Source organism: Rhopalosiphum maidis, chromosome 2 (genome assembly GCF_003676215.2).
Source record: "Rhopalosiphum maidis isolate BTI-1 chromosome 2, ASM367621v3, whole genome shotgun sequence".
In the NCBI taxonomy this organism is placed as follows: domain Eukaryota; kingdom Metazoa; phylum Arthropoda; class Insecta; order Hemiptera; family Aphididae; genus Rhopalosiphum; species Rhopalosiphum maidis.
Genome location: NC_040878.1, coordinates 71,104,924 through 71,125,626, shown reverse-complemented (window position 1 = coordinate 71,125,626; position 20,703 = coordinate 71,104,924). Strand labels below are relative to the sequence as shown.

The following is a 20,703-nucleotide window of genomic DNA, read 5'->3' as shown; positions in this document are numbered from 1 at the left end:
TAAATATATAAAAGTAATGGTAACCTAGATAAGAATATAAAATAAAAATGATTAATATTGCTATATTTAAAAAATTATAAATATTGCAATATCCTAAAATCAAGAATATTTTTTATTCTTTTTATCATAAAACAAAATGTTTAATTTACTAATATTAGTAAATTTTATAATTATAATATTAATAATATTATCAACATGTATAAAAGTTTACTGATTTTATAAAATCCGTACCTCCTCGTTTAGGGGGTTTTATAGAAGGCTTAATGCAATATTCAACTTTTTTTAAGATTCTGATGTACAAATACAACACAATTATTTTACGGACATATGAAGTGACGTCGTTAAAACCCAAGCATAACCAACGCAATACAACTGGTCTTCCAACGTAACTTTTCACTAATTAGTAATTAAACTAATCATTACATCTCCCATTCACACGAACACACATAATGCAATGTAGCGCACACATGACATAAAATTGTCTATACATAACCCCTTAATAAACCATGTTTTCTGTTGACTGACCAACAATCAAAAGTGAAATTGAAGAATGAATAATTAATAATATTGAATATACTAGAATATACTAATACTAAACGATTGCGTTGAGCTTATTACAACTTTATTTCATACGGAAAGTTGGTAATAGCTTTAATATCATATTATAAGTTTGTTTAATGAACATATTTTTCACCATTATGATGTCTAAGAATATAATAATATAGTATATGCATAAACTTTGTAAATTAAATTTTAAATTTTAAAAGATAAATCAGATTTCTATCATATGTACATAATTGTTATTTACATTGTTCAGTAAGCTTATTTAATTTTTCATTTGTTTGTGTTTGTTTATAATTAGCTTCCACCTGAAATATATATACATTGTAACTTTGAATAAAGTCTTAAACAGATAGTTTAAAAACTCAAGTTTACTCGCAAGCATAACACTGTTAAGTCCTGAAGTATATTCTTCAGTTACAATGATCGGCACGTACAAGCTGTTGAATTCCACAATTTTAACCCATATTCATCATGACACTCATGACGATCTTCTTCATTGGTGCACATACAACCGCATTCGTTAGGATTATATATTTGTAAAGGTGTGCAATTCTGTAAATAAATAAATAATACTTATGATTAATAAACAATTCATTATTCTAAAAATGAAAGAAATATTATTAATCACACTTCTTTTTCAATAATACAATCGCACTTGCAATTCAAATGTTGGTCTACTGACACTGATTTTAGACCTTTAAATTCAAATTTCCCCGATTCCTGCGATCCTTTATACTGTAAAACTATAACCTAAAAATGTAACATTAGTGACCAAAAAAATGAAGCAATCTATAAATTAACAGACTAAACAAAAATTTCAGATTTTCTGGTATTCGCATACTTCGAAGTTGAGGATTTCGATTTTAGTTGGTCGACATGCCAATAAATCATGTCCGCAGCAACCTCCACATCGGTTTACTCGAGTACACATTGGATAATAATATGAACTAAGATCATCAGTGTCTTTAAGACAGATCGTTTGAAGTTCAATAGAACAGCTTGCCGCTTTAGGTATTAACGTTGTTTCTAAATATATAAATTATCTTTAATATTTTGTTGTACATTATTTCTTTGAATATTTTAATACAGACTATAAACTTACTTATTTCCGTGCTATATGCATTACGATCTAAAATACAGAAAGACATATATATATATATATTATTTTTTATTAATATTAATAAATTATTAAATAATTGTTTTTTTATATACATCCAACCCTCTTATTAGATTTGAACACATTAGGTAACCTACTTTGGAAACCTATGGTGGTATAAAGTTTTTGAGCATCATTCATATTTGTGTCTGGCATGAATTTAATAAACAGTTCTGAAACATTTGTTACTTGATTCAATTCCATTATCACTTTCAAAGGAATCTAAAAAATATAACAATAATTAATAAGTCATATATATTATATGTATACATTTTATAAACTGTGTTATGAATAGCATGATGAAAAATCATAGATAAAAATACATATAATATATAAATATAAATTTAATAGAAAATTAATTTAAACAGATAATATTATGCTGATAATTATTAATAAATATTTAACTTACGCTAAGCGCATTCAATAAAGTTAAAAAAAAAACCGTACTTTAATCGACGATGATACCTTATACGTATACAATTTTTAACTTAAACTTTAATAATAAATATTAAATTATTTAGTAAGTTAACTCTGGTGGTATAATAAATAAAGTTATAATTAAATCAATATCAATAAAAACTATTTTATTAAAGTACGCAATTCATTCCAATTAAACATTTATTTCTTGCTTATTACTTTTTTGTCGTGAAATTGACTAGTTTTAATTATTTAGTTGACCTTAGATAAATTTATTTATTTTAAATTAAAACTGTTTACTATGAAGAGTTTCATTTTCCAATATTCTGTGTTTCATAGCAAAATCAAATATTATGATAACAAACAATTGTTGTGTATGTACTTGCCTACTTATGTACTATGTACTTGTTATGTTTATACAGTTATACCAATGTACCTACCAAAATATAATAAAATATAATACAGTAGGTATCTCTTTTAGTCTCATAATAATCACGTTTTCACGAAAGTGCAAGGTTAATATATATTCTACTGTCAATATTTTTATTTAGCTTTTAGAATTTAAGCAAGTAGGTACACAGAATATTTGCATTAAAAATAATTTAACACGATCGCGTTTAGATACTATAAATATTATAATAAGCTTGTAGTGGACTGTTGTAAAATAGCAAAATTTTGAGAGACTTACTGACTTCTATGATCTATAAAAATGAAGATCCTACAAAAAGAATTGATCAAGGACAATATGATTATATTTCTGTTTGTAACTTGTTATTCTATTCTATCGTTCTTGTGCGGATTTCCTACTTAAAATAGATGTATATGCTTACAGTTATTATACAATATTATGTCGTTCATGTTGTTTGAATTAGAAATGATTGCATTAAATAATAAATAGCGATGTACTACAGTGCCATGACTAAAAAATATTTTCTGATAGTTTGACTAACAAAAAATATAATATGTCGGGGTTATATTATAATATAGTGTATGTGACCCATAGGTTATATAAAAAAAAAATAGTTTTATTATTAATTACCTATTATCAATGAAAATTCCGTATCAAATTAAAAGCTAAATGATTTCTATTAATCTGTAATTTTTATTATTTAGCTTCTATATCGGTATATTAAGCAGGCCACCCCTTGAATTCGCTTAAGACCGTCACGTCACCGTTCTCTGATAGTAAGTATATGCAGTAATACGTGAGAGCGGCTGATATAGTTGAATAATTATTTAAATAGGCATATAATGTATACATTTCACGTAAGATTATGTGTGTATAAAAAACACGTTTTTATTCGGAATAGCATCAACAAGTTGTTTCTTAATTTGTAAATACACAATAGTTTATAATTAGACACATATTCGACAGCGTCAAAATATAACATAGGTGCGCGATACAGAGAATCGATAGACGGAATGGGTTACATACAATGATAGTATACCTGCACTGCCTAGAATTTTAAATTTTTCATTTTTTTTTTTTTTTAGCATTAATTTTAGTATAATTTGTACCAATTTTTCCACTGGAGCGCAGAGGATAACGTCACCTCAAAAACACTGTTACTAAAAAAATGGATTTAAAATTTTCTTTTCATTAATTAAAAATTGATTTTTGTGCAGGAAATATTTGGTACAATTTCTGATATCGATGATATAAATATTGGTAAAAGCTATAGTACAGTATTAATAGTAAAACAAAAATGAAAAATTCAAACATTGGGGTGTTAAGACACATGGTATATATGTATGTACCTATTTTTTTTTACGATTGACGTGACGGCATGTAAAAGAAAAACTTCTATTTACTTCCCGAGAGTTTCCGGCGTCGTCCGCGACGGTGGATTCGGTGAAGGCGACGGTGAAGACGGACAGAGACAAATAGACGGCGGATAGTGCATAAACAGCCAACATGATTGCGAGTTGTTAGTCGGTGATAATAAGTACAGTTTCGATGAATCTCGCGCATCCGTTCTGCAACCGCGACAGTGTGCAAATGAACGACGGTGAACAGAGGATACCACATGGGTATAACCTACATCATAAGCATGTAGGTCGATTAATTATTGGACAGTAGTTGTAGCGCAGTCACAAATATCCCTGTGTAAGTATTACATACCAACATAATCGAGTGAAAAAAGGCAAGTGACATTTCATCATTATTTTTTTTTTCATAATCACTAATCATAATCGATTTATTTTGAAAATTATTACTCATTATTTCATCCTATTAAATATAGTAAATACGTTAGGTTAAATATTATCTACGAAAAAAATCTATCCTCAATTAATATTTATAAATATTTTATTAAAACAATTAGTATTATATTATAATATATAAATATATATGTATAGAACAAGGACTTTAATGCACTAAAGATCATAAAATTTGTACTTTTTTACCAAACATTTTAAGATGCATCTTTAAGTACGTACTAAAAAAGTACAACTAAATACTTATTTTACTACGCCATATTATGCCATGTATTATCCGTGTTATTAAACAAAAATAAGAAGTCATTAATTAATTAATAAACTGTATCTTGCACTAGTACTATATTGTACAATCTAAAATTCTAAACTAACCACTAGGAATTAAGTCATAACGATAAAGAATGATCCCTATCATCTAATTCATGAAAAAATTCGGTTCAATTGAATCATTTCTGTCATTGATTAACGAAAAATATTTACCAAAGTCTTAAATTTTCAATAAACATTTAAAATATACACGAAAATTATTTAATAAAAAATGTTAACCTAAGAAATCTATAATAACAATTGTACATATAATTGTTAAACATATTCGATATTTTTAGAATACTGTATTATGACCAATTTAGCATAGATAAAATTATAATAAACATTTTAAATTTTTAGCCATAAATATTAACAATTGTATTCATTTTTAATCAAAAATATTTTATTTTAGTATTCATGATTTAGATTAATTAAAATTTCTACTTTAAATTGTAAAAAAAAAAATTTCCGATAATAAATTTTTGACAGTTTTTAATTATTATAAGTACATCTAACGAAAAACATTGTATTATATTATCAAACTTTTTAACCAAATATAATATTTTTTATTGATACAATACAAAAAAAAATTTTATGATAAACTTTAAATTAATCTTACTATTTTGAAAATTATTTGTGTAATGAAAATAATTACACGTATTAATGGTTGATTTTTTTTCAAGTTTTTACTAAAATCATTTTAGGATAAATCGTTATAACTTATAATACACTTCAATCCCCAAATGTTGTCAAAATTTAAATTTCAAATACTTATAAAAATGTATGAGTCCCCATGTTTTATTAATTCCAGTACAGAAACTTGTATTAAATTTTAAATTTTTATATTTAAATAAAAAATTATATCTTACAAAAGTCAAATGAAAACTAATAAAAAATATCGAGGATTATTTCAAATGTCTATAAATAGCTTAAAATAAATCTAAAATATAGTCAAAATAAAATAAACTTGTCTGAAAAATTTAAATATACATACATTTTGCAAAAATTAAAAATCATAATTAAAAAAAAAGGTTTATTATTTTAAAAACTGTTTTGTGAATTTATAACCTTCCATTTTTACATAATTATAGTTTTTTGCAGTAATATTGAAATGTATTCGAATAAAATTTAAAAAAACGTAAAAATGTAAACCATAATGATATTGAAAAATATCATATTATATAACCTACATATTCACTCGTTCCACCCAGTATCTATAATAATGTTATATAGTTTGAAAATCAGTTGTTTCAAACTGATATTTGCAAATTACGTGAAGTTATAAGATCAAATTATATATATCATATAATATAGATTATCAAAACAAACTAAATTGTTCAACCTTATATATATATATATATATAACCTAATTAATTGTTTATCTTATTTTTGTATCCAATCATATCAAATCATAACCTGTTTATAACTAATGGGCTTTGACGTCGATGTTTTTAGATCAATAAAAAATAAAAAAATTGATTATAGTATGGAAGGAAAACACATTCAAACTGTGAAAAAATATTTGTTATCATCATTCTTTTTATAAATCCAGATATTATATCTGAGATATAAATCCTTATGTTTAATTTGATATTTGTTTTGCTTCAAAACCTGAGCTATAATAATAAGTATAATTTGAATATATACTGGTTGTAAGAATTAAAATTATGATTAAAACAATAATTTTATCATATTTCAATTAATTTCTAATCATAATACCTGAAATAAAATAAAGATATTATCTAATAAATATTTTCTTTAAACACTTTATAAATTACAATTGTCTTTCAAACAAACTAACATTTTACTGTAAACAAGAATATAGGTAAATAACATTTCAACATAATAATTTAATAGTCTTAAATAATATAGTAAATAATATAAATAACAAAACGATTAGTATTCTATATTCATTATATAATGTACATAATTGGTATCCTGTTTTTGAAAAATTAAGCTCATGAAACTACTAATGAATATTTGTTTCTATTCAAATGAGTACCGGTATTTTTGGTTCTTATTCTTAAAGGTTCACACCTAAAATATATACAGTAATATTATAATTATATTATAATTTATATATACGTATCTAATAGTTATTTAAACTGTGGATAAATCACCCGCAAGTATAATTGTCAAATCCATATCCTGAAGTACATTCCTTAATTTCACGACATTCGCATTTGCATGTCGCAGAGTTCCATTGCTTTAAGTCGTGTTCGTCGTTGCACTTATCTTCATCATCTTCATTGCTACACTTACATCGACATTCTTTGCGATTATACATCTGCAATGGGCTACAGTTCTGAAGAAAATAATGATAAATATGTCATTTTTAGACAATAATATTATGAAAATGAAAAAAAACCTATTATTAATCGTACTTCTTCTTTAACAATACATTCACACTTGCACTTCAAATGTCGGTCTATTGAAACTGTTTTTCTACCTTTGAATTCTAATTTTCCTGCTCCATTGTACTGCGATACCAATACCTATTAAACATCACAGGACTTTTAAAATTTTCAAATATATATGTATTTTAGAATAACATACTTCGAAGTGGAGTGTCTCGATTTTAGTCGGTTGACAGGCCAACAAATCGTGACTACAACAACCTCCGCATCGGTCAACTCGCGTGCACGAAGGGAAATAATATAAACTTCGATCATCGGTATCTTTTAGGCTGATCGTTTGACTTTCAATAGTGCAAGTAGCCGGCTTAGGTATAAATGCTGCTTCTACACAATGTATACACATCATTTTTAATTAATTAATTATTATAAGTATTATAAGTGTTTCTTTTGTTATTGAAATAGACATCATACTTCTTTCCAAGTTTAACGTAGTACGACCTGAAAAAAAATATTTTATGATTATACTAAAATGTATATTATTATTTAGTATTCTTTATTAAATATTTTAAGTTCATTAAATGTAAAATAAACACAATTTTGGATAAATCATAATTTTACTACATAATGTATTTTTTGTATTAAACGACATTTATACCTGTATATTATGTTACATTGTTGCTTATTATAAAATGTAATGTTATTTCTTAAATATAATAATATTTTATTAAAATAGTTATTATAATTATTGTATAGGTACTTATTCAGAGTTGTTATTGTGGAAAAATAATTTCAGTTATTTATATTAATTGATTCCTTATGTAGTAAAAGTATTCATTTTATTTAATACATTTTTAACAATTTATCAACTTACTTTGAAAACCTGTTGTGATAAAACGTCTTTGAGCTTCATCCATATTAGTATCTGGCATAAATTTGGTGAATAGTTCTGAAACATTTGACACCTGATTCAGTTCCATTATAACATTCAATGGAATCTAAAACACAATAATATATATTTTTAGAAAAATATGTCGAGTATAAAAGTTATTTAATAAATGGTTTTAATTGAATAAATAAATATTCTAAGCTAAATATTCAACATCTACTTCAAATTCAATATCTTCTGTATAATACAACTTGAGATACTATGATATAAATTATCAGTACACAGATTTCATCCCGATTATAACGAAAAATATAGAAATTATAAGTTTTATAAACAATCAATTTTATTGATGAAAATTGTAATTATTTAATATTTTAATAATTTAACTAATTTAAGTATGAGCAATACAAAAAACTACTATTTAAAAATGTATTAATCTTATCCAATGGCCATAAAGCAAAAGTTGTACATCGATCTCGGTAGAAAATATGGAAATAATTTAAACATTATTTTAAATAAATACTAATTACTAAATTATTATGCATTGTTGTACGAATGCAACAATGTGTATCGTGTATGACACATGCGAGTCACGTTGTTATGAAAGTACAAGATTAATGTAAATTGTATTATCAGTAGGTAGGTACTACTATTATTTTGCTTTAAGGTTCTAAACAAGTATACAAAACATTTATTAAAGATAATTTACTTAAATTCGTACTAAACAATATTACATTATATTATTATATTGTTATAAAATCAAAATAGTAACGGATAGTAACTAATTTTGTATGACCTGCAAAATCTTCATCCGTCTGAGAACGCATCAAGGGCAATATGATTATTTTAAACTCGTCATTCTACTTTATAACTCTTACACTAACTTCCTACTTAAAAAGTAGGTACTACACGCTTATTTATAATGTCTGATAATATTTATTATTCATATCGTTCATATTTTACTCTTGATATCATCAAAATGTACCAAAGTAAATTAAAGTTAATAAATATCATAATTATTATAGTTTAGAGTAAGTATAACTGAACTTATTTAACATGACTAGTGTGTATAAAAAAAAATACAGTACATTTTCATTTAGATTTTAGTTAGACGGAGGAAGCAGTGACTAGGACCGTCAAACGTACATAACTTCTGAAAAAATAAAAGAAAATTGGAAGATTGAAAAGAATAATTGTTTAGTCAAAGACCTAACTGCACAAATAAATTTAAAACCATACGCCTATACTAAAATGTATATATAATTTAAATAAACTTTTCTAAAGATTTGTTTCACACGTCTTATTTTATTTTATCTTAACTAGTTAGCCCGGATTTTAGAACACGTTTAAGTCAATGGAACAAAAACTATTAGTAAGTAGGTAGTTACTATGATTTGATATTAAACCTAAAATAACTAAAATTTCCGACAAATAATATATACAAAGTAAAGTATAAAATCCATTAAAGTCATTAATAGGTTTGTGGGTATTTAAAAAAGTAATTATAGACAATTATAAAAAAAAGTCAGGTCTATAGTCAATAAAATTGTAATTGACAGATAATTAGTACCTTAATGTTACCAAGAAACTATTACCTAGTAAACCGAAACATATTAGTTGATTTAATTATGGAAGAATTTTATTAGATTCTTCTATATCACTCTGATTGTGATCTTCCATTTACATATTAATAGTTCAGTGTTACAGTTAATATCAATACCTATTAGAGCCATATGCATAATATTTTTTACAAATCATTTCTTAATAGAATGTTTAATTATTTGTACATGTACAAAAATAGTTGATAATTAGTAATTTATATATTAGACAGTATTTTCATTAAATCAATAATTGACAATTAATCCTAAACGGCGTCATCCATAACAAATTAAATAATGCCAGTGGATTTACACTGTTTTATCCCATTGAATGTATTTACTACACATATTTATAACACATTTTTAACATTTTGGTGATTTTTATCAAATATAATTTAAAATTAAATCCAATTATAATAAATATTTTATTTTCTGTTACTGTCTACAACACTCTTATACATCCAAAAAACGGTTTTTCGCCAAAAAACACTTATATGAGCCTATCTTTAACACACAAAATTTGGGTATATTATAATATTGCTTATGTACAACATTTCAGAATCATTTTTACGATAGCCTTGCCTGAGTAGTCATATACATACGACACACATTTATTTTATTAATACATAGATTACATTTTAAGACTTATCAATACTTTATTTTGATTTGATTTATTTAAATATATGATTAACACTACGCTTTGTGTAATCTATTCTGTGCTCGCGCATAGGGTTTATGTTATCTTGAACCCGGTAACCCCTTTATAAATAACGAAAATGTTTTAAATTTTATGAACAAATATTATATTAATAAAAATCATAGAAACATATTGTAAAAATATACATATTTATCGTCTTAAATGTGTACGTATATTTTAGGGCTCTGTATTTTATTATACGTAATATATACAAATTATATCAGTTGCATATAATATCATAAATACCAATATGGCAATATGGACATAATATAATAAATTATTTTTATTCACTTTAAAATTATCTATACTTTTATTAATATTATAATATACACTAGCCATCACAATTATATTTAATTCAATACGCGTTAATAAATTATCATGGACATGGTTTTTTTTTTAATTTTTCGCGATTTAACTGACCCATCTTGCAGTTTTTGAAATAATAGTTACTAGGATTGTTTCTATTTGTATAAAAATAAGTTTATGATGAAATTTTGAATTTTCATACAACTGTTAACTTGAATACAATATGCAAACCAAAAAACGAATTTAATTTATTATACATTTTAAGAATCTGATATTCATTAATTCTCTATGTTTTTATTTACCGAAAATTTTGAATTAGACCTCATTTGAAATTGTTTAAATTAACTAATACAAAACCTTCCACAAATAAATAAATGTGATACCTAAACTTGTCTAAATAGAACACTTTCACACTAATGATTAATAACTATTAGGAAGTAACGACTTCTATTCGTGTTTAATACTGTGATATTATATGTAGAATAGATCGCTCGGTCCGCTTTAATCACCTCCCTGTATACGGGTACAGTTCATACAAAACAATAAACCGTGGATTTAAATTGAACATCCAAACAAACAAGAAAATAAATTAACCTTTTTTTTTATGTTATTTTTATAATATTTAAAAATACGTATTTTATCTGTACAGCCTATGAACGACATAACTTATATAACAGGTTTCTATAGTTCACAGTTCCTCCTCGTTTTATAAGCGGTATAATAATTACCTTTTGGTTGTCTAAACTCAGCACACAATCGGTATAAAACAAAAACGACAATACATGTAATATCAATATAACGCAGCAGAGGAGCTCTCATTTACCTCAAAGGGATCCGCAATGTTGTCATCTCCAGTTGACAGGGATTGTCCGCCGGTGCAGCAGTGTTCGCCGCCGGTAGTGCTGGTGGAGGTGCGGTAACTCCGAACGAGGTCCCCGTCGTAGTGCACCGAACGCCTGTCGGAACCATGTTGTGCGGCAGCGGCGAACAGCGACCAACAGCTGATGGCGACGACCAGCGTGCCCGCGATCATTGTGGTTCTCGTGCGCGGTGCCCGTGTAGCGTGTGCCGCGGGTCCGTGTCGCGTTATCCGTCCTGTCGCCGAGTCGGCGTGCGTGTGAAGACACATCACTGCGACAGTGCCGATGCAGGTGCGTTAACGGGCGTTTATCCCACCACCCACCAGGCAGCAACCAAATTTCGTAGGGATCCCGTTCTGGGCCGTTTGCAGCGCGATGAGCGCCGTAGACCGTTTTGCGCACCTTCCCTGAGGAGAATGACGCGCGACGCCGTATTTTTCAGTATAAATGATATTTACTGCAACACGGGATTGGCTATAATGTATTATATTAATATCACGGGTGTTATACGCGTAGGTTATATTAGGTTGAGTATCTATGTGCACTCCGACTTTATCATTAATATAATATATATGTATCAACACGATATGTAAAACACTTTAATCAATACATTTTGGATTCGACTAGTATAGGGACGTAAGGACGGATTCGATGAGAAGACGATTCATGTGCGAAATACAAATTTTTATTTTGTACATTTTTAAATAATATTAAATAAGTACTAAATCCATCGTTTGTGCTTATTATTAAATCACCATTTACAGATAAAAATATGCTCAAACCTGAATTTTTCTTTAGTAAATAATTTAATCTTTTTATTGAATTTTTAACTTTTAGTACACTTAAGAACATATTTTAAATTATTCAGATTTCTATACCATTTAATAAATTTTCAAAGGAGAAAAGATTATTTTACTGTAAATTATTAAGCAATGATTTTTTTTTATTTTATTTTATATATATTTAAATGAAAATTCAAGGCTATTGAAATACGAACATATATATATATATATATATATATGTATAAAATAAAATAAATAAATAAAAATATAAAATGACTGTATAAATAATAATATACATAATACACCAAAGTCCAAGAATAATATGGTTTATTACTAGTTACGGTTATAATTTTTTTATAACCGTAACTAGTATAAAATTGATATATTATTATGAAAATTAAGAAACTTAATAATAATAATGTTTTCTGAACTTATGAGATGTATTTCTATATGCTTCTACCTTTCGTCGTATAAATAGCGGATCGTGTTACAAATTCATTTTATATATGACGTTTAAGAACGATATTTCATAATGCAATAATATTATAACTACAACAATAACGGAGAAAAAGGACTTATTTCTTAATTTTTAAAATAAATTGTGTGTACTTACTACGATTTCTGAGAAAAATTATAATATTTTACCTTCTGTATTATAACAAAACGTAGTTGAAAAAAAATATTTTACATAATTTTTGCATCTTCTGTCACAGCACGTATTAATCTTTTTCCAGTTAATATTAGTGTTTATTATCTTATACTTTTTTGATATGTATTAAAATTGAACAGACCTTGCTAATTAAATTTACATTATTTCGAAAATGAATTTTGTTAATTTAATTTGCTACTATTATTTTTATAATCGATTATTAAATATAATTTTCTGTTTTTCTATCTACCTTGGAGTTTTTCAATCAGAAAAATCATTATTCATTTTTATATCTTATTTTCATTAAATTATTTAAGTCTTTTATGAATATTGGATTATAATTGGTTTGCACATTTATTTTTATGAACTTTTCATATATATTTCCTACTTGTTTCTTAGCATAATATTATTTATTATATTTCAATTTTTTAATAATTATCTGTGTGAAATTTGAACAAAACTGTATATTTTAGACTTTCAGAGAGTATTGACTGGACAATTTCGAAAATATATCACATATATCATATATTTTGCTGGGTAATTTATGTTTAATTTTCATAACACTTTATTAATTTATTACTATTTATATTCGTTTTCAACAATTTCATACCTATTTACAAATTAAAAATATTATAAATACAAAACCGTAACAATGAATGTAAATGTGTTGAATTATTATTAATAATATATTTATAGTATATGAACTCTTATAGTTATTAACATGTAATGACAATAATTATTACTAGTGGACGATAAAAATGTACATTGTAACATTAGTAAACATTATAATAATATTAAAAACTTACGCCTATAAGCTAAAAAAAACATTATTATAAGCTTATTTTTAAACTATATAAAGTTTATGATAAAAAAAAACCGGTATTGGTATTAACCACAATAAAATATTATGAATATAGTAAACACAACAATATTAAATAGTACCTATAGACATAGAAATAGTTACTTACATACACAGCAATAGAAACTCAAAAATAATTGTAATAATTACCTAATATTTTATTTTTTATTTTATATTAAAATTAAACGTTGTTATTGGATCAATAACTATAAAAATTGTATTTGCATTTTATTTAAGCTGAAAAAGTGTCGTAATGAAAATGATACAGTATCTGGCTCACTTATTCTTATCCGCAATCGCCAAGAGTATGCTATTATTTCAGTGAGCTTATGACTCATAAGTCATTGTGTGCGCAAACGCGTGACACGTAAAACTAACACCTGTTAATAAAATATAACAATAATAATTCTATGTAGACACACGTACATCAATCCACGTTTTGAATGGTACTTTATTTAGTGACGTTTATGTTTGGCCTATGAGTGTGCGTGTCTATCATCCGTATTCGTCCGCTTGCAGTACTAACAGTATCTATATTATAATAATAATTGGTGACAATTCGGTAACAGTCAAGTTCTTTACTTAACGATGACAGCGAATATTTGGAAACGAATATGTAATTGAAAAATTGTTCTCCTCTGTTTGAATCTGTCTAAAATCGGTAATTTGTAAAGTCTGTATAGGTTGAAATTGTTACGTTTCCCGTAACACTATCTATGTAATTATCATTTAAAACGGCGAATTAGATAGGCAATTAAAGGTCAGCGATTTATATTTCACATTGATCTATAAGGTTTGAAACAAAATATTAAATATTATTTTGCTTTAAAATTTAAAATGTTGTTATTGTTATACTTAGTTCAGACGCTTGCCAATGAGGAATTAAGGCAATACCCACGGACCTTCAGGATTTGATGTGTGGACTTACGAGAGAAGACCTACTGAAGTACTGACCCAACCACTATAAAAGGATTACTATTCTGTTCCGAGACAAAAGCACTATTATGAAGAGAAAAAATACCTAGAGAAAAATAGCGAGTCATTGTAGCACTGTCAAAGGAGGTGAACCATGGTTGAAAAGCCAATCTAAAATGTTATAAGAAAGGAGATGCGGTAAACATGGCCTTAAGAGTTACTGGATTTGAGCTGACTTCATAAGACGGAGCAAACAGAGTATAATGGAATAACGATTGACATAATTATAACAATTCAGAGATACACCAACCACTATGTTCTTCTCACATGTTCTTTCTCTTTTGGTACCACAGGTGAAACGATGATCACGGAATTCAGCGACTTGCCTGTTGAAACCGTGGTTCGTATCCAAGATATAATATGAGATGACCGATTTATATTTTAAAATAATAAGAACTTTTTTCTTTGATTCACTACACTTAATTTTATTTGAATTTTTTAACACAATTTAATATACGTATTTTAATTTATTACAAACGTCTATAACTAACTTATTATGTCTTATTGCATAAACGATCTGCATAGTCTTTTACATTCGCCTTTGACCGTCCGTACAAAAAGACAATAATAACGCGTCTGGGGCTTTGACCGAAAACTGGAATCCTTATATTATACAAGGATTTCAGTTTTTGGCTAGGATTACCTAACCTAACCTAAACATATAAGTTATATTATGTGTGTAATATCTTATCGTTATATTTTGTCCTATTCGATATCTGTAACTTATTCTTATCTTTAATGGCTAACAATTATTATAATTATTTTATTATACATTTTAAATTTAAAAAGGATATGATGGCTTAGGCGCACATCATTACATTATGTATGTAAGGAGTCTATTACTCTATTATGCTTATAAATTATAGTTTTACCACGCTCAAATCATGAATAAATGTTTAAATTTGTACCAGCTTGTATTTATTTTTGTTAAATCAAAGATGGAAGTTGTCAACCAAACACCTAACTTAAAAATTTATTTTTTATGCTAATCGTTAACAATATAAAAGTTTTTACATTTAGAAATCACTACAATAGAAAATAATTTATTAATGGTTTCAAACACAAAACGCCTTATCTATATGGTTATTAGGCAACACATATACCATTTAAGCTTATTAAGTATATTATTAATAATTAAAAAATAATAATAATTAATATGATATAATTCTATAACAGACAACAATCAATATTAAAAACAATACAAATATTTTCCATTGATACTGAACTGTAATAAATGAATTAAAGTAATTTTTATAGATTTAAGTAACATTATTGTTAGTACTTAAAATTATTATTTTCATTTATTGTGATAATATTAAACAGTACGCTATTATTATCTCCTATTTAGTAAATAATTTTTGAAATAGCATACCATAAGGTATGATGTTAATTATTGTATATTAATTATCTTATACATATTTCATAATTATTCATGTTATTATATATTATACAAATATTTTATATTGTAATTTTACGTTTTTAAAAGTATTTAAAACTCGATAGTTAGTCGTAATTGAATCAAAAAAATAAGTTATTTATAATGATACTTTATTTTAATAGTAGGTAAAAATTAAAAATTGTTATGATAAAATTTAATATACTATAAAGTATAGGTACTAATATAAGTAGTGGGTAAAATATTAATGGCGTTTTAGAAATTATATACTATGCCAAACTAAACATTCTTGGTAAACAATTTCGAAAAAGTAATTTACATTATAATGAATACAGTCAAAAACAATAATCTACATTTGGAGTGTGTCACATTTTTCGTGTTTATTATTTTGTTTGAATTTTGTTACTTTGCCAAAAAAAAAAAATTCTATTAAATAAAATACAATGTGGTTAGTGAATAGTAATTGAAAAAGGTAGACTATAATATGTAAAGCAAAATTAATACGTGTATTATCAAGGCGTTGGCTTATTTAAATATAATTTATTGAGAATAATACTACACTAATATGAATATTATATTAAATGCAAATTCTTAACAATTAAATAAGTAAATATCTTAAAATACTGGATTTAAAAAAAAATTAGTTTAAAAATGTATTTTTATATAGGTGCCATATTAAAGTCGTATATCAAATATTAAACATATTTTATGATGTTTTTTATTTATTGCAGGAGTAGAATGAAAAATATAAATTAAAAAAACTATTCTTTATTTTTAAGCTTTTTTAAAATAATAAATTACGTTGCCGTTCACGTATAAGAATTGTAAATTTGTAACGATCGAATTTCTAATTTAAATAATATTTAAATACTTTTAAAAATATTTATTCTGGAACTTTTATATATGTATGTTTTCTTGATATTGTTTCACTATGCTAAAAATAACCTAAACTAACCTAACCATATTACTAAAAATTTAGTATAATACATTTAATTAACTAATTTAATTAAAATAATTATGTTTAGTTCACTTTATCATCATATAATTTTGTTTAAAATGATACAGTGTTTACTAGATTTCGTATCCTTCATATAATATAATGATAATATATTATAGTGAGTCGAAATGATGTGAAGCAAATAAGGAACTATACTCTTAAGTCTAAACCCGGCTGCAGGCTCGGTCAGAGTTATTCCCTTTAAATTTGTAAACTTATAACACTATGTATGTGTCTTTTTTATAATTTATTGTAAAGTATCTACGCTGTGGTATTTAAGAATTTTTATTTTTAACTACACCTACTGATTCTCTAACAACGGAATAAGAAGAATCAACTATATGTTGGTACTTGAAGATCTTTCAATAGGTCTATGACGTGCAGACGTTCTATCCACTTGACTGAAATTCCTGATCGAGGTAATCTCAGACAACAGTTGTACGTAAAATACGCACGACCACCCTGATGTTTTAATGTATTGACTTTTTCTTCAACCAACGATGTTTGTGTGTTCTGTGTAAAATATTACTAATTATTACATCAATTGTTTAAGTAGAAATCATTAAATTTCTAAATTTAGATTTAAAACAATAATAATATGATATTTATATGTATACCAAGATTAATTTAATTAATTGTTCTAATACATTTTGAGAAGTTACCGGGCAAGATTTGTAAAAATAATAAATTTTCTGAAATGTATGTTCGACCATTACAAATAGGCTTGGTAACAGAACTATTAATAACACGATTAAATCATATTTTACATAATATTCGAAAAAAGTATTTTATTCGCGTAAATTGAAAATCATACTATTGTTTTCTTCATTAGTATAACAAATAATACGAAGAAACGACGCATACAATTGTGTAAATTTATAAGTTACATTTTGTACGTGGTAAACTGGCAAATACCAATTACTTACTATTTATTAGTTGTTATAAAATTTCCTAAACTACTTATATTACTTTTTTAAAAAATAAAATACAAATTACTTTAAAATTGATTGTATGCTTATAATATATTTTATTGGTTTCTTTCAAACGACTTCTTAGTATTGCTATAATTCACCATTTTCTTTCCATACGTGGAAAATAAATAGGTACCTACACTTATTATAGTGATTACACATTTATATTACATTATAAAATATTTGCATTAATAGCATATTAACTATATATACGAATATTCTATTTATCTACAATTGTATGTGTGCAATATAAATTATATTTTAATTTCATAACGGGAATTATTGTATTAAACTGTGTAAAAAAGGTTGATTTATATTCTTATACATACTATAATAGAACATAAATTAACTAGAAATGCTTTGATGGAATTAAATAGTATCACGATAATAATTGTTTATTTAAGTAATAATATGGCGTCAAACAATGCCGGAACTATTAACCAGTGAAAAATACTTAATATTTTAAAAACTTGTTGACACTTTCCTTAAATCAGCTATTAAGACTTGTCTTGTCGACCTTGCTTTAGGAACAGACAATAATATTATCACTGATCTAATAACCTCGTTTTAAACTAAAAACATTTGTGTTACGAAACAAGGACTATAGCTAGTCGAAATGAACTTTCTTTTACACCATACATTTCTTTTCGTATCATGTTTAATTAATAAAATATTTAGCTACATTGAGTAAATCAAATTTTTTTTGTTATTGTATCCTTAATATTTTGACTAAACCGTTGTACAAAACATTTGTGGTTTAGTTATTCAGTTTATTGCAGTGTTTATATTAAGACATTGCTATTTATGAAGAAAATAGTTTTAGTTGAGATATTTCAAAAGTTTTTTTTTTATTTTGAAGGTGCATTCAAAATATGTACTTATCGTAATATCAAAAGTAAAGTAGTAAAATCTTCTATTTAGATTTTTCTGTTTAATTTTGCTACATAATTACTAATTATTGAATCGTGTTTAAGTTAGATATTATGTTAGTGTTATTTATTTTATGCCAATACCTATCTATTAGTTTAAGAAGTTAAACTCTTAGTCTAATGATTTATTTGCTAATATTATGTAGGTACTTAAAAATAAAATATTAACAGAAAGTAATTTAAATTCATATATATTTCAATATTTTCTTATAGAATATTAACGTAAATAGTGTTCAATTATACATTCCAATCTAATTATTTGTTAAGCATTATTACATTGTTACATATTAATTATAATATATAATATAGCTGGTGTGAAAAATGAAAACAATAAACATATTAAAATATCTATTTATAATTTTATTACTATTTAAAAGTTAATTTTAAGTTATAATCTTATCTTATAGTTACCTATCTACCTTGTTATTTGATTTCTAACTATATAAAGAAAAAATATATTATTAAATTTACAATTTTTCCTTGTACCGGAAAATTAATTCTTAATATGGGGTATCATCATGTTGAATGTTTTAAATTGTACATTCGTGTGTCATTAAGTAACATCAATACTTTTTATTGCAGACAGTGATGGTCGGTTGAAAAAGACTTACTTAACAGATCAATGATATAATTGATTATAGATGATACATGTTAATACGTATAAAAATTAATGAATTTAATTCCATATTAGTTTTTTTTTTAACATACATATTGAGGTTAACAATCAAAAATGAATTATTATTTATAATGCCAACACTATTAACTTAGGTAATATTATAGATTATTCCCTTCGTATACTAAAATGAGTATTATTGAAATGGAAAAATTTAATATATTATTTTATAATTATGCTAAATATATACATAGAATAATAAATTATAATAACATATTATTATACTCAATATAGATAGGTATAATTGATATATGTATTATGCTATGTTTAAGTCGTTTAACCCGTACCAATCCCGTAGAAATAAGTAATAACACATTTAATTTGACACATAACTTTTATAAGAAATGATTTTAATGACATTTTATGACTCAAGTTGCTAATATCTATGTATATTACTCATGATTGCAAGTTGAAAGTATTTTTATTTAGAATATCATTTAAATATTATTATACTAACATTAATATAAATTATAATATTTCAGTATATGATGCCTTTTAATATTAACACTCATCTAGGAAAATTATTTCAAAAAATGCTATGACTGAATTTGTGTCGTTCCATACTACGTCTCCAGACATATAGGAGTATAAGGAGTTATACCTAAGTAATTTATCTAATTAACCTAACCCGATCAATGTTTATAAGCTAGTTTATTTCTATAGGTAAGTTAGTACTTTGATTAATTAATAATAAGTGTTATCATTTTGTTCAACCCAAGTTTTTTTTTTTTTGTAAATGTCTATTTTCAAAATAATTCCAAGACTTATATCTTAAATTTTTATGCAAAATCAATAAATTATTCAAGTGGTAATAATACGATTCATTACGAATGTATTGAATAAATTGATTACCGGTTAGCTGATAAGTATTTGTTTGTTATTATTATAATTAATAAATTTATAATTGTTGATAATATTAATCTATAGTACTTAATAATATAAGAAATAGCCAATTATCAGTAATCACATTGCCTATAATTCCACACACGAATCTTCTCCTTGACCTGTTTTTTTCAGTTTTTCTGCCCTATTTGTTATGTATATTTAACATTCAAATCTTTACTTGATAAGTGAATTTTGCTGCAGGTATCCACTGAAAATAATTTTG

At 25.2% G+C, this 20,703-nt stretch overlaps 2 protein-coding genes across 6 annotated transcripts; both read right to left on the bottom strand.

Annotated features, from left to right (window-relative positions):
• Positions 1-810: 810 nt before the first annotated feature.
• Positions 811-4,123, bottom strand: LOC113554224 (vascular endothelial growth factor A-like). Of its 3 annotated transcripts, XM_026957973.1 has the most exons (7): positions 3,950-4,123; positions 1,819-1,942; positions 1,667-1,693; positions 1,406-1,590; positions 1,195-1,314; positions 937-1,116; positions 812-869 (listed from the first exon to the last, which is right to left on the bottom strand). In XM_026957973.1, exons 1-6 carry the CDS (start codon positions 4,052-4,054, stop codon positions 979-981), a joined length of 699 nt encoding a protein of 232 aa, XP_026813774.1. In that variant the 5' UTR covers positions 4,055-4,123; the 3' UTR covers positions 812-869; positions 937-978. The 3 variants fall into 3 exon arrangements, with proteins under 3 accessions (XP_026813773.1, XP_026813775.1, XP_026813774.1); XM_026957972.1 differs by having other exon boundaries at positions 811-1,116; XM_026957974.1 differs by having other exon boundaries at positions 811-1,116; positions 3,896-4,076.
• A 2,381-nt stretch (positions 4,124-6,504) lies between these two features.
• Positions 6,505-13,936, bottom strand: LOC113553629. 3 transcript variants are annotated; one of them, XM_026957055.1, is made up of 8 exons: positions 13,805-13,936; positions 11,328-11,821; positions 7,889-8,012; positions 7,489-7,515; positions 7,217-7,401; positions 7,045-7,155; positions 6,781-6,965; positions 6,505-6,697 (listed from the first exon to the last, which is right to left on the bottom strand). In XM_026957055.1, exons 2-8 carry the CDS (start codon positions 11,631-11,633, stop codon positions 6,619-6,621), a joined length of 1,017 nt encoding a protein of 338 aa, XP_026812856.1. In that variant the 5' UTR covers positions 11,634-11,821; positions 13,805-13,936; the 3' UTR covers positions 6,505-6,618. The 3 variants fall into 3 exon arrangements, with proteins under 3 accessions (XP_026812856.1, XP_026812855.1, XP_026812858.1); XM_026957054.1 differs by having other exon boundaries at positions 13,764-13,836; XM_026957057.1 differs by lacking the exon at positions 13,805-13,936 and having other exon boundaries at positions 11,328-11,992.
• Between the last annotated feature and the right edge of the window lie 6,767 nt (positions 13,937-20,703).

Coding starts and splice junctions, on each gene's coding strand:
- LOC113554224 (XM_026957972.1), bottom strand. CDS start 4,054: ATGTTGGCTGTTTATGCACTATCCGCCGTCTATTTGTCTCTGTCCGTC. Junction 1,315..1,405: donor TCGAAATCCTCAACTTCGAA/GTATGCGAATAC, acceptor TTACATTTTTAG/GTTATAGTTTTACAGTATAA. Junction 1,117..1,194: donor ATTGTATTATTGAAAAAGAA/GTGTGATTAATA, acceptor ATTTATTTACAG/AATTGCACACCTTTACAAAT.
- LOC113553629 (XM_026957055.1), bottom strand. CDS start 11,633: ATGTGTCTTCACACGCACGCCGACTCGGCGACAGGACGGATAACGCGA. Junction 6,966..7,044: donor AATGTATTGTTAAAGAAGAA/GTACGATTAATA, acceptor TATTTTCTTCAG/AACTGTAGCCCATTGCAGAT. Junction 6,698..6,780: donor TTTGACAATTATACTTGCGG/GTGATTTATCCA, acceptor TATATATTTTAG/GTGTGAACCTTTAAGAATAA.